A 22794-nucleotide genomic window follows, 5' to 3' on the forward strand; every position below is an offset into this window, starting at 1 on the left:
TAAAACTTTTTGCAGTCCCTCTCGTTTCCTTGCCATCCCGCAATGACGTTATACCGCGGCCGCCGTGGCCATTTTATTACGTACGCTTTACGCGTTATCCTTGTCGAAACGCGACTAACCCGGACTTTTTGTATCTTGCAACGCGCGCGATACGAGACGACAGCGATTAAACGGAAAAATAATTTCATACATTTGCAAGGAGATACGCGTCTTCGAGTTTCGAGACAGTTGACTAATCAGGAAAGGAGCAACGTGCGCAAAATTGGTGCTCACTTGAAAAGATCCGTGGGCAGCATGAAAAGGCAATGTTTGCTACGAATTTTTAAGCAACCGTTCCATCATAATGCCATATTGACATGGCGCTCATTGTCGGAACGTTTTGCGTGCGGTATTTCGTAAGACCCAAATTCCTCGACTTACTATAATGGGGTGTTAACGTTCTGACAAACGATTAATTTTATTCGCCATCATAATTATATATTGTAACTTGAAAGTTGCGGGAGTAGAAGCAACTTGAATCCACTCCCCCGATAACTTGCAAATTATAATTGCACATAGAAAATAATTTGGCGAGTACGTTCGTGCATTCGTGATGTTCGGTAACCAGCAAATAAGATGCATACGTTATGACCTTAAAGCAGGGCCGATTTACATGGTAATTACTAAATTTTCCGGATCCAAATTACCTACGTAGCCGGCCGTCAAAGAAAAGACGAATGTCTGACAACGTTCAAATAACGAACATACTGACAAAATAACGATAACGACTGACTACACTATCTATTAATCTTCGCCAATAATTTGGAACATAAAACTGCATTTTGTTTAACATATACGTTACATCACGATACTAACTCGAAGCGTGATCAGTGTATATCACTAAACAATTTCACGTATGTGCAAGAAATCATATTTGATTTTCATCACGTGAACTTCATTATTGAAAATTTTCAAGCGCGTTATCGGTCCATCGTTTAATCACTCTTTAAAAATCCGATAATGAACAAATTGTTTCCTCAGGGATAAAGAAATTGTAAACCATTTTCTTTAATCACCATTTATTTCACCATACAACTTTCTAAAAACAATCGGATGATGAAATTTTATTAGTTTATCCATTATTAACGATGAGTCAGCTGACATTGAAGCCGTTTCACAAAAGTGTTTGCATTTCGATGAACTTTAAACAACGGGTATTGTCTCGGATGGATCCTCAATTCGAGTGTTGTATAGCCAAATCGATACACGCGGATATACACAACCGTTAACCTTTTGGCGGCCTACTTCGATCGCGAAGATCGCGCAAAAGATGTGTGCGTTTGAACATGACTCATAGAGAGATTTGTGTGAGTAATATGAATTATAAATCGCGAGGGTTCTCGCGTGAGAGAGCCTACAAAATTACCGCTCAGACAGTTAAGACAATATTTTTCAGCGACAGCGAAGGGGAAGAGAGAACGGTAAGAGGTAGATATTATACAGATAGAGGTAGAAAGCATCAAAGTACAAACTCAAAGATTACGCAACTCTAATTATTATTCCCTATCCGAACGTATAAGAATCATTTTGTGTGTTTGTGTGTGTATGTGTTTTTCTTTTTCTCGAGAGCATTCAAAAGGAAAGACAAGAAATTTAGCAGGAAAAATCAGTTTTACTCAGATTGAAAAATCCCTGTGTAAAATGCGGTGCTCCGTGCAAGCGCGCCACGTTCACACGGAAGTCTGGATAGTAAGTTACTTGTCCTGAAAAATGCTCTTTCACCTTCGGGAGTGTCACGCTGATATACATTATGCGTTGCTGCAAGCATCTGAGAGGCACCTGCACACGTCAGAGTATTATACCCGTCGGCGTGTTACGCACCGCGTGAATTTAAGTATCGCGGTCTGATATATGTCGAGCCTCGGCCGCGTGTCACACGTAAATTCAGAAAGCAACGAGACAAGTACGCACGTAACACGCTGATTTGTCCTTGTTTTACTTATGCTTGTGATGCTGCTTTACTTATGTTGTGCCTATTTTAAACATGCTTCGGAGAAGACAGCGCGCTTACAAATCGAGCTTTGCGCACGTAGACTTAAACGAACGTAGACTCGTAAGGAATGGAGCGAATTCCACTGAAACTGATTTCCGACGCGGCCGATCTTCCTGTAATGCGGAAGGCGCGCCGTGCCGCTTGCTCCAAAAAGTGCTCTTTCACCTCCGAGAGTGTCTCGTTGGCGCGCTTTACGTATCGCCGCGAGCACTTGGAAAGCACCTGCACATGTCGGCCTATACCCGTCGGCATGTTACGTAGGTAACCGGCCTATGTTTCGCCGCATGTATTTAAACATGAGGCCTGTCTCGTGCGTCGCGTCCACGTGCACGTTCAATCGCACGCTCACGCGCGCGCGCGCACGTTCACGTTTGGTCCAACTCGGATGCGTGGATGTTTAAATATTGCCGCTACGTTACACGACAGGGCGTGGAACCTGTTACCGGATCGAGTAGGCGGGTTCGCGCGCGGTGCGGTCTTCGTCGGTCAAAAACCGATCGATCCATGCCTTCGACGCGAGCCGCCGCAACGTATGATTTTACGTTGGCGTGAGCGGAGATCGTGTAACGCACGCGCACCTGCGGTGAAACACGCATGCATGTACGGCTCGCTCGTTAATTCGGCTCTAATTTCATTTCACCGAATTTCACGCGAGTAATTCGCTTTAATCTGACGTGACTCATCGATCGTTGCGAGATCGTACTCAACTTTATTTCGTGTATCGTCGAATCGTGCGTCGTAATGAAATGATAAAGATAAAACGTTACGCGCTACGAATACGAGAATTATTCGAGCTGTTCACCATATGATCGTAAATATAATATATTAATCATCTTTTGAGATATAAGCACTCGTGTGTCGCACATCTTGCTGTTTTCTTATCGATGTAGCACGAATAAAACGCATGAATTACCGATATACGTACGAGACAGTATACAGGCGATATAAGCGAGCAAAATGATATGCTGGAACTCTACCGCTTTATTAACATGCTTTATTAGCACGCAATTCTTACGAGATGCGCGTCCTTCGATGATTACTGCAACGTAATGTTGTTTTCCGCTATTCTATTCTATTCTGCTACTTTTTTCCTTTAACACTTTTTCTTTCTTTTTTTGAGTGTATTAATTTATTGTCTAACATGAGCCGAACGATATACAAAGAAATACGCGCTGTATACGTGATCTCGCGCTAAACGTCGCGTTTACGTGCGGCGCCTGCTTCGCACTTATATTGTACGCTGTACTGACATTTTGCCACGAGTATTCGCACGAGCGCGCGTTATCACGATTAAAAGAAAAAGTGCCAGCCATGAACTTTCGCTCCTCGTTCAGAAACGTCCCGCTCCTCCTTCGGGAGGATATGCATCTTGACGCGAACGCGGATGGTATTTTCTCGTGACGGTTCTGATGGTCGATAGTCCTCTTGACGGTATAGTACTTTCAAGATCAATATATCGACAAAGGTATCTCGGGAAAGCTCGCGTGATTCTCTTGCATTATTTTAGATATAGTTCTGATTACAAAATTATCGTGCTGAATCGAGCAGGATGTATAATTAAAATCATCCGTGATACTTTACATCTTCGATGTTTTATTCTTCAGGATCATTAATCACCTATAAACAACTCTCGAGACAGATTATACGTTTAATGACAGTAAATTGTTCTGCTTTGAAATTTATCCTTGACCTGGCATAAATTTACCACGCAAGAATGTCATGTGTGATAAAAGAGTATTTACGGCGATGCGTGCGAGTTAATTAGCCTTTTAGTATTCCAGTGATAATCTTACGAAGTGAAAATTGAGGTAATAAGGAGGAATGCAGAGTAGAATATTATTATCGATCGCCGTTCAATGATTCACGTTTCAATGATGACCGATAATTGGCCATCATTTACCAGATTAGTGAAACACTGAAGATATACATTATTCGCGTACGAGTGACGTATCACATATAATGCAATTTTCTGTAAATATTTATTAAATGCTAATAATGCTCAAGTATGTACGCGTTACTTTATCGAAGCACATCCGAGTTTCGTGCGCATGGCAATAAAGTCCGGGATCGTCCAAACTGCATCCGACAGGGATTCAATTCGAAGGCAAATCGCTAATCCTCGTAACAATGTTCCCCGCTGCATACAACAGATCCACCTACCACGGTGCACCTGCCACCTGTCTCTCTCGCTTCGTCGTCCCCCGTTCCTAACAGCCGTCCACCTCGGATTATGGTAGCCGACCGCCTACGAGATCCAATCCCGTAGCCGCGAGATGATTGGTCGCCGGTACGTATGTACGGACTATATTAGCATAACGCGATCTAATTGATGCCGATCGGATTATGCGACTTTACCCGGTTCTCGGGCTCTTGCTGCAACGTTGCTGCAGATTCTGCAGATCGGAGCCGAGTATAGGTGCACACGTAACTTGGCAAATGCCAAGTCGTGTACTATTCGCAAACTACGCTCTACGTTTATATTTTCTACTATCGTCAAAGCGGAAGTAACTCGAAAGATTTGAGAAATTTTAATTATATATTCGTCCATCTTTTTATATGGGGATAGAGATAGAAATTCTTGTCTATTGAATTTTTCTCAGACATGATTATGCGGAATTGCATGAATGATGACTAGTCCGTCGCGTTCGTCACGAAAGTTTCTTTCTCCGTTTCGTATACGACGAGCTACGCGATCGAAACAAAGTACGTGCTGCACACATTAACATAACACGATCTAATTAGTGGTTGAGAAATCGTTGAGGAACATTACCATTGAAAGCATCGACAAAACCCCACGGTCGAAAAACTCGTCTACGAATCGCGATACCAGATTAACGATAAAATCAATCGAGGAAACTAGACACTGCACGTCTGACTCGTTGTCCGTTTAATTGTGAGCAACGGCGGTCTTGGTTTTTTCAGTCTCTCGTTGCGGATACCAGCAGCGGCGATATCTTTTTTCTTGTAAAATAAAACACCAAAGCACACACATATACACGCATACCTCGGCATTACTTAATCCCCGTGACTTAATCTAGACTTGGACACATTGTACGTGATACGTCGGTCATTGAAATGTTAACTACTACAGCATATTGTACGTGACAGAAAGAGAAAAAGTTGTACTTGCAATAAAATTAATAGAAAAATCCGTTTTACTTGATGTACACATCGAAATGAAAATTTCTGCCATTCTCGTGTATATCAACGAACGTGTTAGAATTTGCGAGGGAATTAGTTGTTCCTAGTTGCTCGATTATGACGCGGGCTCGCACGCTCGCATGTGCACGCTCACGTGTATCTCACGTGTAGATGCGAGTTGGTGCGCGCGTAAGCACTCACACAGGTGTAATCACAATCGACTTTAGTCCCGTTAGCTTGAACCCTCTGGACCGGACTTCTGCCTCTGCCTCCTGCCACATATACGCGAGTTTAGTGCGCGCGCGTGTGTGTTCGTGCCGTGAAAAAGCGGACATACACGCTCGGCGTCGTCCATTAACGTCGTCGTCGAATTAACGGTGAATATCATTGTTGGATCGCCAGTGATCGAAGCTCGTGTATTGTGCAAAATTTTATGGACGGATATACCTGTAACATGATTTTCATGTGACTTTGACCAAGGTAAATGAATAAATACGCGATTTTAAACGGTCTGGGGGAAATGTCAGTTAAAGAGATATTACTTTGCAGAAATTATAAAACATTTCAAAATCTCAAGAATGCAGCAATAGTGAAAACATCAAGAAAATTTCGAAGAGGTTTCCATTTTTCGACATTAGACATTGACAATTGAAATGCGTTACTCTCTTCGAGTCGTGTCATTCGTAACGCAGCCTGGATTATTAGGTAGGCGGACTTACTACGGAAAGTACTCGGCTACATCGACGTAGCTCTCGATGTAGCTTATTATTCCCGCGCCTTTCTTATCGTTATTAAACGTGTCTTTTTCCTCATGTTTTAATTCGTATGTTTTAATCAAAACTATTCACGCGAGAAAAATTTCCTACTTTTAGGGGAACATAAAATCTGCTATTCGAAAGAGACTGCTCCTTTATATCCACTATAAAGATAGAATATTAAGGAGCGACAATTTGGTGGTGCGGTAGCTACGAAACACTATCCTCGTCGTTTGTAGACGATCCGTTAAGTGAAGTAAAGGCAACGTAAAGAAAAGCGCGGTAACGTGTGGTAAGATAAGGGCGTCATGCGTTGGTTACCGTTGGGTGGCGTTGGATGGTCCGCTTGGAATGCCGTTTAGCGACTTCCCTCTCCTACCACGTTCATCCACAGCTCTCTCTCCTCCTCTCCCTTTTCATCTCGTCTCTCTGTTTCTTTTCTTCCTCCAGCGCGTATCTCTCATACTTGCACGCGCGAATGCGTATTCTCGCAATCACCGATCGTTGTCAAAGTTTCGATCCAGATCCTCTTTGCTTCGACCACTCTCTCGTAAACTCTCATGAAACTAATACTTTCGCCAAAATTTTTCACGCGAAATATTTCCATCTACGAATATAGAAAGTATAATCCTCCCCTTCACTCAATAATTTAGCGACATTGGTTTGCTTACTCAGTAAACTATTACAAGTGCTATTAGAATGCTTGGAATAATCAGGACGCACGCATCGCGCGATCTAGGATCCCCGATTAAAATGCATGATAAACGTACCATTGATTCGTGATAAGGAAGGAAAGCTGGGATGGAGATTTAAATTGCACCGACATAAATCTCCCTGTGAAAATACAGTTTCGTCGTTTAGAGGGTGTACAATTAGAAATGGACGCAATGGGTACACACCCATGTAGAAATTTCCTCGAGAAAGGCCTCGAGCGCGAGCGATTATCGAAAGTTTACGCGTCAAGTATGATAGAGTGGGACGAATTCCACGATCGTTATCACGAAAACTGGGACGAAAAATTGCATGTATGATTACCACGTAATGTATGCCTATAAATTTACAATAAACGGCACAAGCACAAATATCAATTTGATATTATAACGTATCGCGTGTACGCCAAATGCATTTTGTTCTTGAATAAGTTAATTTGTCATTCCGTTCACCGATAGAATGCACCGTGTCCATCGTCTCGGATGTTCCAGAAAATCATTCTTGCCTTCAGTCGGACGACAGCATTGCGTGGTTGGTCGCAATTTCGTACTGACAATACTTTGATGTCATTCGATTTCGGCGCAGGTACGTTTCTCTTAGTGACTGATTTATATTCATGACTTTTTAGTCGGCGAGAGGAAAGACGTGATTAATCGAGAGCGGTCGGGAGTGTGCGCGTGTGTCAAATCGAATAGCCATCAACGATCGCTCGATGATTAACTACCGATAGAGAGCATACTATCTTTTCTATTTTTCAATTATGAAAAAATGAGAGTTGGGAGTTCATACAACGATACAGCATCTTTGAGATGTGTCGTAATTAAATATAAGATACTTTGTATCTTTTTATTGTATCGGTAACACGAAAAATATATCATCAAAGTTATACCGGTCCTGAGAGATCTCTCTGCTTCATCCATGTACAAATAATCTATGCTCCATGGAGGCCATTCGTCATAGTCAATATGCTCGTTTGTACCGATTCGTATAGAATTTGTTCGGCGCAATTCTAGGAGAAGGAAAGTATCTTTTTTTATTTTAGATACAATACATTCTCTTGCTCAGCTATGTACAATGTTATTGCTAACGCGTTTCGGCATGCATCGGTACCACTAGAGAACGGCAAAACGTTCGGTTCGCATTTGCACGAATATTTTTACGCGGGCTGCGAGGAGCATCCGGGTTTTATGCAGAAAGATCGCGGCACGCTCATCGGACGTTTAACTTCGGCATGTAGCGTCGTGAATGGCACTTCGTCCCGTAATTACGCTGCAAAATTTACACCAGCATAAATTACGCCCAGTACGTCGACGACCCGCAACGCTGTAGCTTGCGCTGACGGCCGTTTTCACCTTGCAAATTAATAGTGATTCTCACCGCAACGAACTTCTTTCTCTTTTTTTTATTTCCCTTTTTTGCCTTCTCTTTCTCTCTTCCTCTATCTTGTTTTCTTTCTATCGCTATAGCTACAGCTATGAATGAGCGTCAATGCAACGTTCTTTTACGCTTCAAAGGTGCAAGATGATTTATTTGTACAAACAAATTAATTAAATAATATGTTTAGCAACGAACATCAATCTTGAATAAGATGATAAAGGCAGCATTGACAAGCATGCTCCAATTTATCTTGCTACGGATTAATAGCTATGACACTTGTACAATAATAGCAGCGATGATCATGCATGCAAATTGGCATTTTTCATCTCGTGCAGCCAGTTGTAAACATTGTTAGTAGTAATAATTAAGTGATGTTAGTATTGTATTAATTATGATCATATACGTGCACGTATAAAATTTTCAGTAAAAAAATCCTTTGTGTTTGAAGAGGATGGTACAGGAGGGTTGTATACATCATTTACCTTCATGTTACGAGCGAACACGAGGAGGACTGACACGCGGAGGCGCGTATTTGCCGGCGGACGTCGGCGAGCGTCGGCGAGCGTCGTGCAGCACCGGCGCGGACTATCCACTCCTATTCGCTCAATCGTGGGACGTCCCATCCGTCCGTTGGGTGGTGGGAGCATCGGTGCTAAGTCTAGTTCCACGTGGTGGCGCGTACCCTGGAGCGAAATTTTGGGTCGTCAGTACGCGCGCACAAACGAGAAAGAAACTCCCGCTCTCCACTTTGGCGTACCTTCTCTTCCATGTGTTCCTCCTTCTATTTGATTCTGTCGCTCTTTTGCCGATGCCGGGACACTCGACCGAATGGTAGGGCAGGGTACTAAGGTGGTGTTCGTGGTGGTAGTGGTGGCGGTGGTGATGGTGGTGGTGGTGGTGTTGGTGATGGTGGTAGTAGTAGTAGTAGTAGTAGTAGCTCTTGGTAAGAGCACACCGTAGCACCTCCCGTTTTGTCCGCGGGTACGGCCACACGGCTCTTAGGTGTACTTTCGTACGCTTCGCCGACGTCCTCGTCGCTCAGTCGATCGGCCGCGACACAATCAGCTGTTCCGCTCCGGCCTCGAAAGAAAGTGCACCTCGCAGACGCATCTTGTCAGAGAGTTCCCTCCTTCTTAATTTTCTCATTTTTCTCCGACTCCCGCGAGTCATCGAGGATTCGGAAAGCACGAATGCGTTGATCACGGCAAAGAAACGGACGTCAGAATGACGTCATGAAGATACCTCTCAGAGTACACCTGCAGAAATAGGTCTTCTCGGATTGCTGAAAACTCTGTATCGAAGAGATCGATTGAAGACCCATCGAAGACACCCATCGAGTTTTGTTTGCGAAAGAACGCATGGATGAACATTACAAAGTAAGACTGTTCCAATCACGGGAGATTCGAATACGAATGTTGAAGAGATGTATTCTCTGGAAGACATTTGGAGAACAACGTCCGTTAAGGGAGCAAAGTGGCCGTGGACTATCGAAACGAGCTTGCTTCGAAAATAATAGTGATGGATGCACCGCGTGAACGAGGCACGACTCGACTTGTCTTTTAATTTATGAATAGTTGCCGTTTTTTTTTATTCGACGTCCTTTCGCGATTGTTGCGATCGTAATCCCTCACTTGTATTAATACGTCTACGTGTTCTTCGCTATAAAAGATTAATCACAATTTCTCTTAAATGCGACATACGTACATGCCTACGTATCTTGTGCGTGAACATCTCTTTTTTTTAAACTTCTGTGTAATCTGCACAGTTCTTTGTAATTATTTTATATCTTATATTCTCTCTATTTCTCCTGCAACCATTTTCTCTATCCCACGAGAATGTGTCGCAGCGCTAGCGATGTTCGAAACCATCACATTGCTGCGCGAACGAAGCAGTATAGTGTCTTTTTGTTCTTGAAAGTGTGAGTCGATGTGTCGATGTATCAACGTATCCCGTATCGTAGTGTAGTGCATCTTGCACGTGTATATGATAGTCAGCGGGATAACAGTCGTAACACGGGGTGCGCGACGACAATGCAACGGCGAGATTTGCTTTACGGTTGTGCCATGTGTACAAAGAAGAAAAATCCGAGTGCCTGAAGTGATTCTCGGGTAACGCGAATTTCTCGGCGAGTGCCAAACGTGCGAAATTTTCGCCAACTTTCGGAACTAGCAAGCTGGAGATCCTGGGGATGTTTCCACCGCGCACGGAGGCGCCGACAGCCGACAAGCTGACGCTCTGCTACGCGCCCCACGTCGACATGACTACGGTCATCGAGGTCGAGGTTGGATGCATTCTCGTTTATCATGTTCCTCGTGTACCGGTCGCTCTATTTCTCTCACTCGACGATTAATTGCACAAAGATCGTGAGACGACAATCAAATGCCTTCAAACGAGCTTCAGAGCTTTAGAACCGGATGAGACAGAAAATACAAGCCCATTTTTCGTTGGTCGTTTACGTAGATTCGATGTCGTAATCAAATCTTGCGACTAAAGTAAATTTCACACAGAAGCAAAAATCTTGTGAAAATTAATCCGCGTAGGATTCTTACCGTGATGTCTTACTGTGCCTGGTATACACGACTGTTGTGTGAATATAGGTCAAAGTGCGTAAATGTATGCAGCAATTACCTCCTCACTATGACGACTATGCAGATACGGCAGTTACGTACTTTTAATTGTACGCGCATTCAACGGTAATGGGTACCCTGTCAAACTTTAACTGATATTAATGCAAAGTTAGCGGTAATTATTGTGTGCTCTTTCTTGAGGGCATTTCGCCATTAATTTCTTTTCCCCGTACTTACCTCACGTCGCTTTTCGTGCATAAGTGCTTATCTCATCTATGTGAAATAATTTATATGTATCTCAAATCCGCGACACAGTTGTTTAATATATAATTTCCAATTCGCTCGTTCATTCGTTCATTCTCGCAGAACAACGGTTAAACCTCGAAACTGAGTGGATTTATATTTCTACCCGCGAGATCCCGCACATCTTTTCGTTTTTCTTGAATTTGCTACCGCCGATGATACTTTGCAGTATATACGGAAATGCTGTTTGAATTTATAAACGCTGTCGTTTATGACTAATATCAGATATAATTTAACGGTATGTTCTCCTCCTGTATGTATTTATTGTAAATACCATTTTCTTGTGGAATGCAAACATTTACGCAAACTAAAAAAAAAATACGTATCTTACGCTTGACGAAGAAAATATGACGAAATCGTCGGTCACAAGAGAATTTCACATTAGAGAACGTAATATTTATTTTATTACGTTTCCAGTACCGCTATATATTTGACAACTAACGCTATAAAATTCTACCGTGATCACATTTGAAGCATTTGTGCCGACTAAGTGGCCATTAAAACGGCCACGAATGAAACGTATACCGAATGTCCATGTAAGCGTATACCTTGTATAATTTCCTTCGAAATTATTTACGCCTAATCTCCCATCGGGCGATTTCGCCATGCACAAACCAGCTTATTGGTTATTAATTGTAGACACGTCGTACGCATATGTGTGGTAACAAGAACGCTTTCTCCAATCTTATCAACGGTGATCTCAACAAGAAAGTTTGGCCGTGCTCTTTGTGAGAGAGGTCCGCCGCTTTTGCGGATTGTTTAGCTTGAAATCTTACGCGCGCGCGGGCGCCCGTATTCGATGAGTTCTTCTCTTTTAATCGCACAGGTAACTGGAATTCTTATTTCGATAACAAAGTTTCATTTAGGAAATAACGACGAAATTGATCGATTTTATTTTGCATAGATTAGGAATCGTAGAACGCACTCGTCCAAGACTCCAAGTGAGACTCCTCCTCTATGTCAAAATGTATATTTTTCGAAGAATTAATCACCGAGCTTACGCGTTCGTTCGTGTACTTGTCGTTTTCAATGAATTTAAAAAAGAATTCGATGGGCCGCACGCGTCTTCCTGACACACGTGAGGCTGCAACATCACGCACGGCATCGTAGGATAAAACTAGCAGTTGGCCCTTTCGCGGCTCATAGAGACGTTCGAGATCGTATCGCGAGGAGCGAGATCTAATGGCTCACGCCGCGGCGATGCGCTCTGCCGCAAAAGCCTCTCCACCGATATCCAGATACACCTCGGATGATATTATCTACATGAGTGATATTGTGCAATCAAGGGCTCGCATCGCGGGAGATCACGTGGACTAGATTGAGCAGCATTTATCGCGCGGAGCAGAGACGCTCTGGCGGGACCGAGCGCAAGAATGTCGATGAATCCGGTGTGAATCGAGATTTACGGATCTCTCGATCTTAAGATCCACAAAGTTCGGAACTAGTTATGGAAAGATATTCAGTTCTTCATGGATGAGAGTTTACGTTCACGGATCTTTTTAGAGTAAAATAAGGCATTCGATATCCACGGAAACATGAAAATGCGATAAATGATGACCTGCTTCTAGTAAACACAAAGTTCTTCACCCTTCTTTTCGCAGAAGGCTTAGATGATAGTTGTAGATTATTAGGAAAACACTTGAGCGTTGGCGAATGGCTTGTACAAGACAAATTACGATTGCAAATTGCTAAAACAAATTGCAATCCAGTCGCAAGCTTATCCGTTCTGGTTTATCTCTTATACTTTATCGAGTTATCGGCTACGATCCTGAGGATACGATCTCTCCGTCGCAGCCGCGTACGCTTGGAGAGATTATATTCCTCGAACGATCGGACCAACACATCGCACCTGCATTTTGCCTGTAAGCTGTTTGCGCACCCGCCGATTATCGTGAGATTTGCATAGTTTCCGCCCGCTCGTATTCGCGCCTCTGCTACTGCCCGGTCCGCTATAATGACCAATATCCTTCTAATCCTTTTACATAATTGATTTCTTATTATACAGAAATGGAGAGTTTATCGATAAGCATCATGTTAAGTAAATAATTAAACGTTCATCCGTTCATTACTACTTGCGTACTTGAGTACTTGCGACATGTCTTTCGTGATGATCATATTGATCTTTTCATCCGATCAATCCGGCAGCTATCCAAAGCTCTCGAAACGAGCACTTTTTAAACAATTCTAAAGATCGCGCGTAAATTGAAACGATAGAGGAAGTTCCTGTGTTCGTTAGCGTATTCGTTACCATGTAATTTCAGTCCGCTCTGGCTAATACGCGATGGTTAACCCCTTCGGAACGTGTGATGTGTGACGTATCTCTTATCTCGAATAGATCGGATGTACGATGTACATGGTTTGTAATTACCGCCACGAGAGAAGTGAATCCTTTGCGGCGACTGTACGTAAAACCGGAGAGAGATTCATTTTCTTACGTCCCGGCGAAGCTAATTGATTAACCTTTCGGGGGCTTTCCTAGTAGCTTAAGTAAAACTTAACGAGATATTAGACACACAATCTGGTTTTTTAAATATCTACAAACAAAAACGTATCTCCGGCTGGATAACTTTAACGATAAATGAGAAACACATGTTTGTCAAAAACGTGAGAGATGCTTTACATCAGCTGTAATTTATGTTTTCGCAGGACCGTCTGACTGGTCATGGAGGCATTTCCTCGCTAGGCGGTGGGAATTCGTCGCCCTATTCCGGTGCTCATCACCATGGACATCGGGGAAACGGAAACGGGGGCGGCATGCCTCACCACGGGGGTGCCTCTCTGCCGACCGCCTCCGACTTTCAACCCCCTTATTTTCCACCGCCGTTTACCTCGCACCATCACGCTCCCGCCAGTCCTCAGCATCCCGGCCTCGGCCAACCGCAACACCTGGATTACCTCGTCGGTGATCCTTATGCGCAAACCCTTAACACGTTGCACACGCATCACTACAATCACCTGAGCGCCGCTGTGACTGCGGGTCAGAGGAGTGGTGATCTCAGGAGAGACGCCGAAGGGATTCACGTGGTATGTGCCAAATAAATGTTCCCAAATAGATAGTCAATAGTCACCAAATGCGAAATGTGCTTATAAGACTACTTCGTACTCTCTCTCTCTCTATCTTTCTCTCTCTCTCTCTGAGTCTAAGGTCAAACTCATAGAGTTTTTTCATTTTGATAATGTCGAAAAATTGTTGCTTCGCTAGATTCGATAAGTAGTCTCATCAAGAGATCCTGAAAAGATTTTTTTGCTTTTGCTAAAGTATTTCTGTTCGAGGAACCGAGGAATACATTGCGTTGTTAACTAAACACTCCAATATCGTAATACTAACGATTAAATTAGATTAAATATGAAAGAGTAAAGAATTGCAGACAAGGAAGATTTTAGTGCATATATTCGGGATTGCTTTTGATTATCAAACTGTGTCGCACTGTATAAGCATCTGAAAAGAACTAAACACGCGTTTATGAATGATGGAACGCGATAAGATTTCTCGTGTGTGTATCGCTGAATGAATATAACAAGAATTCGATTCATGTAAAAAAAATATTCAGTCAGTTATGTCAGTCATTAATTAAAAATGTAACAATTGCCGTGTTAACGACGTTGTAAATTTAACAGTGTCCCATTGCGGTTCTGGACAAATTTATTCAAGTATTATTAAATCTGCAATGATGGCGCGTGTGTTTAATTCAAAAAGAGAAGATTTACGCTCTGCGCGCAATGCACGTATAATAGCATGCATATAATGTGCATTTTTAGCGGTCCGGTTAATAATTTATCATTATTATTATACTTTCACAAATTAAATTCCAGAAAAATTACGTTGAAAAAAGTAAGAGTTTTTTGCAGTACATTAGCAATCTCCAATATTTCTTTATCCGACATATCATGCTCGCATCGTCAAACTTGAATTCAATAATCTCAGTTTCGGCAAAAACTTGATCGTGGTCTACATTATCATGAAAGGAAGCTCGTATCTTTCATATTTAATATAATCGTAACGTTGATGTTAGGTTACGCGGAAGCATAGAAATCATGACATCGGTTGGTGCGGAGAATGAAAACGTGGACAGAGATCCGGTCACGTGCACCAGACCGATCCGGCCGATCGAATACCTCATTAGCGAACCATCGGGCGTGTTATCTGTAGGACGCCGCGTACGACCGCGTACAGCATCCCGGGGCGGAGGTAATGACGGGTGGTATCGATCTATTAGACGAGTCGCGGCCAATAAGTCGTCCCGTGACATCGGTGATTGCGATCATTGATCTCTCATGAGCGCGGAGACGACTCTGTCGCTTCGGTGCTGTGCGGCACCGCGCAACATTTGCATTTGCCACGGTGCAGAATCGTCTGCCACACGTAATGTATGTCTTACGTGGCTGGAAACAAGCAATGCGCATCGAACGAATTCCGACTTTGAAAAATATCTTTAAGTCTTTTATGTTTTACACGATTTTTGTTCAGCAAGACTCGCAATAAATATCCACGTACAAGTCGTTATACACGATTTGCTCACATATTATATGGTAACACGTTACGTCCAGGTGCTGATCGGTTTTAGAAAGAGAGAGGGAAAGAAATTGAGAACCCCAATAATTATTACAGTAATAGTATTTGCGGTCCACCTTGCACGCTCGGTATTCACGAAAACATCACCCTAATTACCACGTCGGCACACGCTACCACCGTGATTTTCGTGCGGATTACGTTCGGACGATTTCTAAAGGTGTCGTGTGTCGGCATGAAGAAAAAAAGGAAATACGTTCGACGAAATTCGATACGTGTTACGACGAGTAGCCTTGCACACAGGTTCGTCCGTTTCGCACACCAAGTTGAGAATACAGAAGTGTGATTTGTCACTGGGAGCATCTGTTCGCGCCATATGCAGTTTCGAGTTGCCCCGTCGCCGTTTTATCCAAGACCGTGATTATTTTCCGCTCGCATGATTAAGGGACTGCCGTACGATATACGTATATGTCGCTACCGTAATTTCCACGATTAAACTGTCGGGCGAGCTGTCGCTTTCTTTGTTCGAAAAATACTAAAATCTTGAAAGTTTTAAAATATATGCGTTTCACCTTGTATCACTGGTTACATTACGGGAATAACTTTGAAAATATTTCACCGTGCTGCGATCAACACAGTGCATTATCGATTATTTCAAACATTGCACCCCTCCGATGTTATTTCTTTCTAGCCAACGGGCATTCTTGTAGGGGAAGGATGGATGGTATCTTCTCATGGGAATGGATTTAAATAAAATCTTTGAATTATGTAGGCAATTTGTAAATTATACATCAAGTTTTTATAATATAAATTTTTATTCGGAGAAATCCAACTTAATTTGCAAAAAGTATGTATATGCATTAAATGGATGGGAATTGCCGTGAATTTTTCATAGCTAATCATAATAGTTTAATGAGATTGGCTAATAAAATTTAATGAATTAAATTTATTAATTTATTGAATGAAGTGACTTGGGATCTGTAGTAAAAGCGGCGGAAATTGTAGCGCAATTTCAATTCGAGACAAATCAATTGGTGAAAAATTTAATAAACAACACTGCTGCACGCAACGATTATCGTAAACGACTGTAAAACCTATAACAATAGCTATTACTTTTAATCTGACCGGCTATTATCGTGATCTCTCGAGACTCGTCATTCGCCATTATGAGATTGGCGAAATAGTAAAGTCGTCAAAACGATGAAACTGTACAGATAAACGCTCACGTCGCTTGCGACAGATAGACGACAATAAATAGCGTGCCCGCGCACAGTTTATCGCGGGAAATCCAGGGTTAACGACGGAGAATGCGAGGATCCACGGTTACTTCATGCTCGTCGTAAGACGTGACTTTCGGATCCGCTCGGAGGCAAGATCCGCTCGGGTTATTCGTGAGACACGAAAGTCTCAAGCTCCGTGTAGCTCCGGAACTACACACCTTGGTGCCTTTGCATAGTTCGCCATAGTTAGGAAACTTGAGCGTTTAGGGTGTTAGACGCGCGTCTACGCGTCTTCGGAGCTGTTCGTATCCTCGTCGTTAATGCTGGTATATAAACTAGACGGGCATGAGGAACCGTGCGACAATTTGGCGGGCGAAATTTCCGCGCTGCTATAATCGTTGCCGGCTGTGTAATATATTGCCGCGTAGTGAGATTATCTCGGTTTGACTTGTGCCATATAATAGCGCCCCATTAGGGTCATTGATTAGATCCCGTCACGCGATTATCCGATTAATAAGCGCTCGTAATTAGATGTAAATGCCAATGTAACCACTGTGACGCAATTTTGCACTAGTATTATTAATGCTTCATCGTCCGTCTTCTTTTTCTCTCATCTCGTTTTTCTTGCTATAAAGTCCAATCCTTTTTACAGTGGACTCGTTGAGCATGACTCTGATTATGTTAGTATCATGCACCCCGTTGAATATGTGTAAAGTATTTGTGTACAATAATACTATACGCTCCATAAGAATATAATCAATAAACCTCAAAGCGTTTGACCAACTCGTAACTTGCGTCGATACGATTATCGAATACATACACTTTCGCGCAGATTTAACAATCTCACAAAATTCTATATCTGTAATATCTGCGAGATAAACTTCCCCTGTGCGATGCTTCGCTCACTGCTCACCCCGTTAAGTAATTTACTTATTAAATTTTCGGCTGACCTTTGGCATTCCCTCTCGGGTAGGATGCCATGGACGTTTGCTTTGAGGCAAGTATGCTAAGCAGTGCGATGCCTAAGATAAGACTAGAGGTATCTTTAAAGGGTGAACACCCCCGTACCTTATGTTATATTATTATAGTAAATCCCATTATTATTATTATTCTTTTATGCTCATAGAATTATCTACGTCTCTTTGAAGAAAATAAAAGCGCTGATATCAGCTTTTTATTAAACATTTTGTTCATTATCGTTGTTCGTGAGAAGACACTGAGTTTTGTAAAATCTCAATCAATGTTTCTGAAATAGACTACAATGCCAATAATCAACCAAATCGATTCCGATAGCTTTATCCTTGAAAGTGTGAAAGCTCCATCTCTCTATGCGTTTCATTGTGTACAGCGACTTTAACTGTGTCCCTTTAACATCCCTTAGCGTTTGCACTTGGGTAGCGTTTGTGACAGCTTCTCTGCTAAAGGGGTTTGGACACGAGAAATCGGCACCATTGTTGCGTCTTTGCTGCTGGAAAAAGTTGAGAGCATGCTGCTTAATCGTCAACGCGGACAATACAGAGTCGGATTAGAATTGTATGGGATGAATTTACGTTGTTCCAGACACAAAGAATGAGTGCAAATCGAGTCAAGCGTAAATTTTACGCGCTATGTCCAAGGCAAATCCTACGTACTCCTTACATTATGATAAAACATTTTTGACTAATTTAATCTTTCAACGTGTACCTGAATATCTACACGAGGTTAGTAATATTAAAGCCGATGACTCATAAGAATCGATTATCGATAAGCTGTGATTAAGAACTGTAACAAATTTCTTTGTATTTGTCACAGTTTATACCGTATTGTTGCACATCTCTCACATGTGTTAGAAGTTTCTTGGTACATTCGCGAGGAAATTACATAATACAAAGAGATGTAATATATCGCCGTACAAGAATGCAGGCGAACATATTATCATCGGTGTCCGTCTCGTTGTTGGTTCGATTCGACACGCCATCATTTATCAGCATCGACATTACCGCGGTGGAATACGTGATTTTATTTTACCGGAGCGTTTAACGAGAGAAAGGCGATCACATTTCATCTCATTAGTTTGCGTGGCACGGTTACATCAATGTATAACTATCGCGGACTCGTCAATAAGTCCAGAAAGCGGTTCCAGCACCTTAATTAGCGTCGTCTCTTTTTTCCTTCCCGTGAAAGTCGAGGTTCTCGGACGGCATTACGCGACATAAAACGTATAATTTTCGACCTCCTAATCACTATTCGAATTCGGACAGTCATGACCTTAATGCTCTCTTACATCTGCCAAACATTTTCCCATGAACGCACTGTTCCATCGCCGACGCATCGAATTTATCAGACATATTTGCTAAATTGAAAACGCAACGTTTCTCACACGCTACGATGATGAATTGATCGAATAGCCTCGATTTTGTGAAAACGACAAATCTGATACTGAATCACACGGATCTTCTCCTTCGTGACTATGAAATCGACAGATTTAGCACCGGTCGGTGCTTGAGAAGCAATACTGTACGACTGGATAGAGCGGTAGAACGCACGAAACGAACGATAGACATAAATGAGAGCGTTGTGACGCGCGAGAAACGTTGATCGTTCCTCGATCGAGGGTTTCGTTCGAGAAAACTTTTTCCCCCTTTACGTATATATGTCGCACGTCGATCTAAACGATCGTGACAGAGCGGAGAATTACAACAGAGAGAACAATCTGGCAAAGAAATCGGAGAAACTCGCCCGCGGTGATTTCTTCTGCTGCGCGAAGCTTGTGTAGGAAAGATATAGAACAATAACGGGCAAGGGCTCGTGATATAACCGTATTTGTGACACGAGCGACTCGCAGTCTGGATAAAATCGCCAGTTTTTTCCCCCTTGGCGGCTGTGATTAAGATTCCAAGCGTATATTCGTCTTGTTCCCGATTTCTTAGAAGACTCGTTTGGTCCTACCGTATTCGCTTATCGTTCCTCCTATCATGACTGTACGGATACGCGCGCGTATGCATATGCGTATGTTTATATCAATTCTGTTAATTTCAATGCTGTCATACTGTTAAATCAATCTCAATTAGAATCTTTATTTTTACGTTTGATTACATTGATTTAACTGGGATTCGAGTGAATTTTCGGTACGATACTCTACCCAATTGAAATGATTTAAGTAACATTTCAAAGTTATTTTTCGGGCAATCAATCGTATGTCGTATGTCGTATCAGCAAGTGATTTCAACGGCCGCCCATACTCATTCTAGGGAATAACTCGAGTAATTACGATTGGCGGGATCCATTGAAGCCTGACAGCTCATTCGTCTTTATCGATGACATAAGAGGACTTTTATAGCGCGAGGATTCCTACCATCCTTACATGTATTCGCATATCGTCTTCCACGCACGCGACTTTATCCCACTTCTCGTTACAAAATCTTGTTACATACCGCCTGGCATGGTCGCGAAGCGATACAAAGTAAATTGACGGCTACTCGCGGGCCGAAAGTTACAAATGAACTATAATAAAGAATTCATCGCGAATATGCTCCGCGAAACAGAGTAAAAAAGAGTTGAAATCACCCGGATCGATGCGACCATTTATCGAGTTTGTAATAATTTACCGAGCGGCGCAAGCTTCGCGTACTATCATTTTCACGTAGATTTCATCAAAGTGAGTTTGAGTGTGACGATGCACGGACATACGATATTCCAACGAGTCATTATACTCTTCGAAAATAGTAAATTACATAAATCCATGTTTTATTGTTATGCCAACAGTGAAACGTTATCTGATATATGTATAACGCAATCTAATGATATGTTTTAATCTCTTTTTACATTTTCGTCTCGGAATTCGTTCATTTCGGAATTTGGAACAGAGTCATTTATCCTACCGCTTGATTAGCCTTTACTAGCAATTATTACGCAGGCATTATATAGAATTATGGTAGCATATTAATCAATAATAAATATGAATAAGAATATACATAAATATTCAATGGAGCTGTGATTTATACACCGATGCTTAAAGGCTAATTATGGATGTTTCGCTAATGACACCACCAGTTATGGTTCACTGTTTTTATCTCATTATCATCCTAAATACAGTACAAAATCATCATGCGGGATACCGAGGATTCCTAACCGCCACGGATCCGTTATACCGGTAATCGAGGCAATTTTTCTCTCGTAGACGGCAACCTTTTACTTCGTTATCGACCTCCGGCCTTTACCTATTTACCATCTATCATCGCTTCGCGCGATACTAAATTAACGTCACGGATATCGAATTAGATTCCGCCTAAATTTACGCCTATGTTGGTCTTACCCTTAGTTTCAATTTGGGTTTTGTAATTCTTGCATAGTTTTGTTATTTGTCTGTTATATAAATTTATACATATATTCATGGTATTGAAGATTCTATTCTGATTTCGAAAATTGAAAACGGAAACGCACGTTATTTCTAATTTCAGGCAAATATGCACGCGTCGTTTCCTTACGACGGCGGACGCAGTAGTGGCGGTGGCGGTGGCGGCGGAGGTGGCGGCGGGGGTGGTGGTGGCGGACGGGGTGTCGAGTATGGTGCCGTACGTCGTCCTGATGCTCTTCTACCGCCTCCGGGTCTTGACCAAACCGACCTCGTTCTGCACAGCAGCCTCGTTGACGACCCCCAGGTGAGCGACGATGTACGTAATCGCAACATATTTTCTTTATTATCATCCCTCGACGTCTCTTTCGATGACATTTCCGCGAAAAGAGATCTGCGGGATTTTGAGAAACAAAAACGTTACGATTATTGTAGATTCCAAAAGACCAAGAACCAAGAACAAACAAGAGTAAGATATAAGATTATAAGCTCACTTTCTTTGAGAACATCGATGCATCGATACAGGTTCGAGGTATAAATAATAGTAACGAAATCAGGTATTATATATCTTATTTTTAATTCATATTTCGAATTTATTTTGAGTAAATTTATACTTCAATAGTTTCAGACATCGAGATGTGCATATTTAATAGTGCGATTGGATAAGACAAAAAGAGAAAAGATTTAAAATCATTTTCTATAACGAGTTTTACGATATAAATTTGCCAATTCTTTCATTATTAATCTCTGTTGCAGTACCTACGTACAAAAGTATTCTCAAGTTACTGCAACATTTTCAGCATTTGTTAACTAAAATGTCAGAAGCTCGTTACGATGCGAGATGGAATGTCGGAGATTCGAAATGAAACATCCCTTGCTTTGTTGTGGTCAAAAACATTTTTGTCTTGCACGAGTGTATTCTACGTGATTCGTTGTATAAAAAGTATGTGTTTTATGAAAGTACCACGATAAAGTACATTATATATCAGCAAATTTGCTAGCAAAGCAATAAAAAGTTCTTGTGTCAGCTCTTTTAACAGATTTCTGAAACGTGTCAAAAATACATATGAATTATTTGTAACTTTTCAGAACACGAACGTGGACGATGGAGGGTTCATGAACGACCTGCCGTTACTGAAAAGTAAGTAAATGACTTACTATGTGAAAGAAAACTCACTATATTTGTCGATCATCTTTATCCTATAAATTTGAACGAAAACAGGAATGAGCGGTTGATTAAAGTTGCTAACGGTTTCTCCAGTTGCTCGTTGCTTGTAGAGTTGTGGTTCAAGACATTATCTTGATGTTGCTTTATGCAGCCTCTACGATGTCTCGCGACAACAATGTTTAACGTACTTTATGTATGTAACATCTCTGAATTACATCGTACAATTTTTTTGCGTGTGACATACAAAGCTATTGGTTCCGATACAAGTAGTCTTTCGATTGTAAGATCGTTCGATTCGGAATTTATTTTACGGGTAAATTACACCGACTTGAAATAGCGGGGTAAAAGCATAATTCCGATATGCGTATATATGTACATGTATATTTAAAATGCCTGTGCATAACCGGAAATATAAAATAAGCGCACTCTTGTCGCGCTTAATTAAAATTTATCTCTTTCTTGCTCTTCGTTGTGTCAAGGATAGGCGGTTAGGCTTTTAAGAACGTTTGTGGACATAAATTCAGAGGTGCGCGCGTAAAAGTGACACGTTGGTGCATTCTTAAGCGAGCAATCGTTCCTCTCGTAGTACTGATTCAGTGCGATAGAGATCACAGAAATGGCATTTTTGCTAAAGAACGTCGCGTGAATCGCAAGACGATAAATTATCCGTTAGTTTG

At 41.9% G+C, this 22794-nt stretch overlaps 1 protein-coding gene across 1 annotated transcript in view; it reads left to right on the forward strand.

The window, feature by feature from the left end:
* The window catches only part of LOC105277987 (transcription factor AP-2-epsilon), a 134919-nt gene that overhangs the window by 89174 nt on the left and 22951 nt on the right, over positions 1 to 22794 (forward strand). The window contains exons 3-5 of the mRNA XM_020031235.2: positions 13533 to 13910; positions 21056 to 21256; positions 22039 to 22090. Coding sequence (XP_019886794.1) covers positions 13533 to 13910; positions 21056 to 21256; positions 22039 to 22090 — 631 coding nt within the window. The remainder of the gene's footprint in view (positions 1 to 13532; positions 13911 to 21055; positions 21257 to 22038; positions 22091 to 22794) is intronic.

This window comes from Ooceraea biroi, chromosome 1 (genome assembly GCF_003672135.1).
Source record: "Ooceraea biroi isolate clonal line C1 chromosome 1, Obir_v5.4, whole genome shotgun sequence".
Taxonomy (NCBI): Eukaryota; Metazoa; Arthropoda; class Insecta; order Hymenoptera; family Formicidae; genus Ooceraea; species Ooceraea biroi.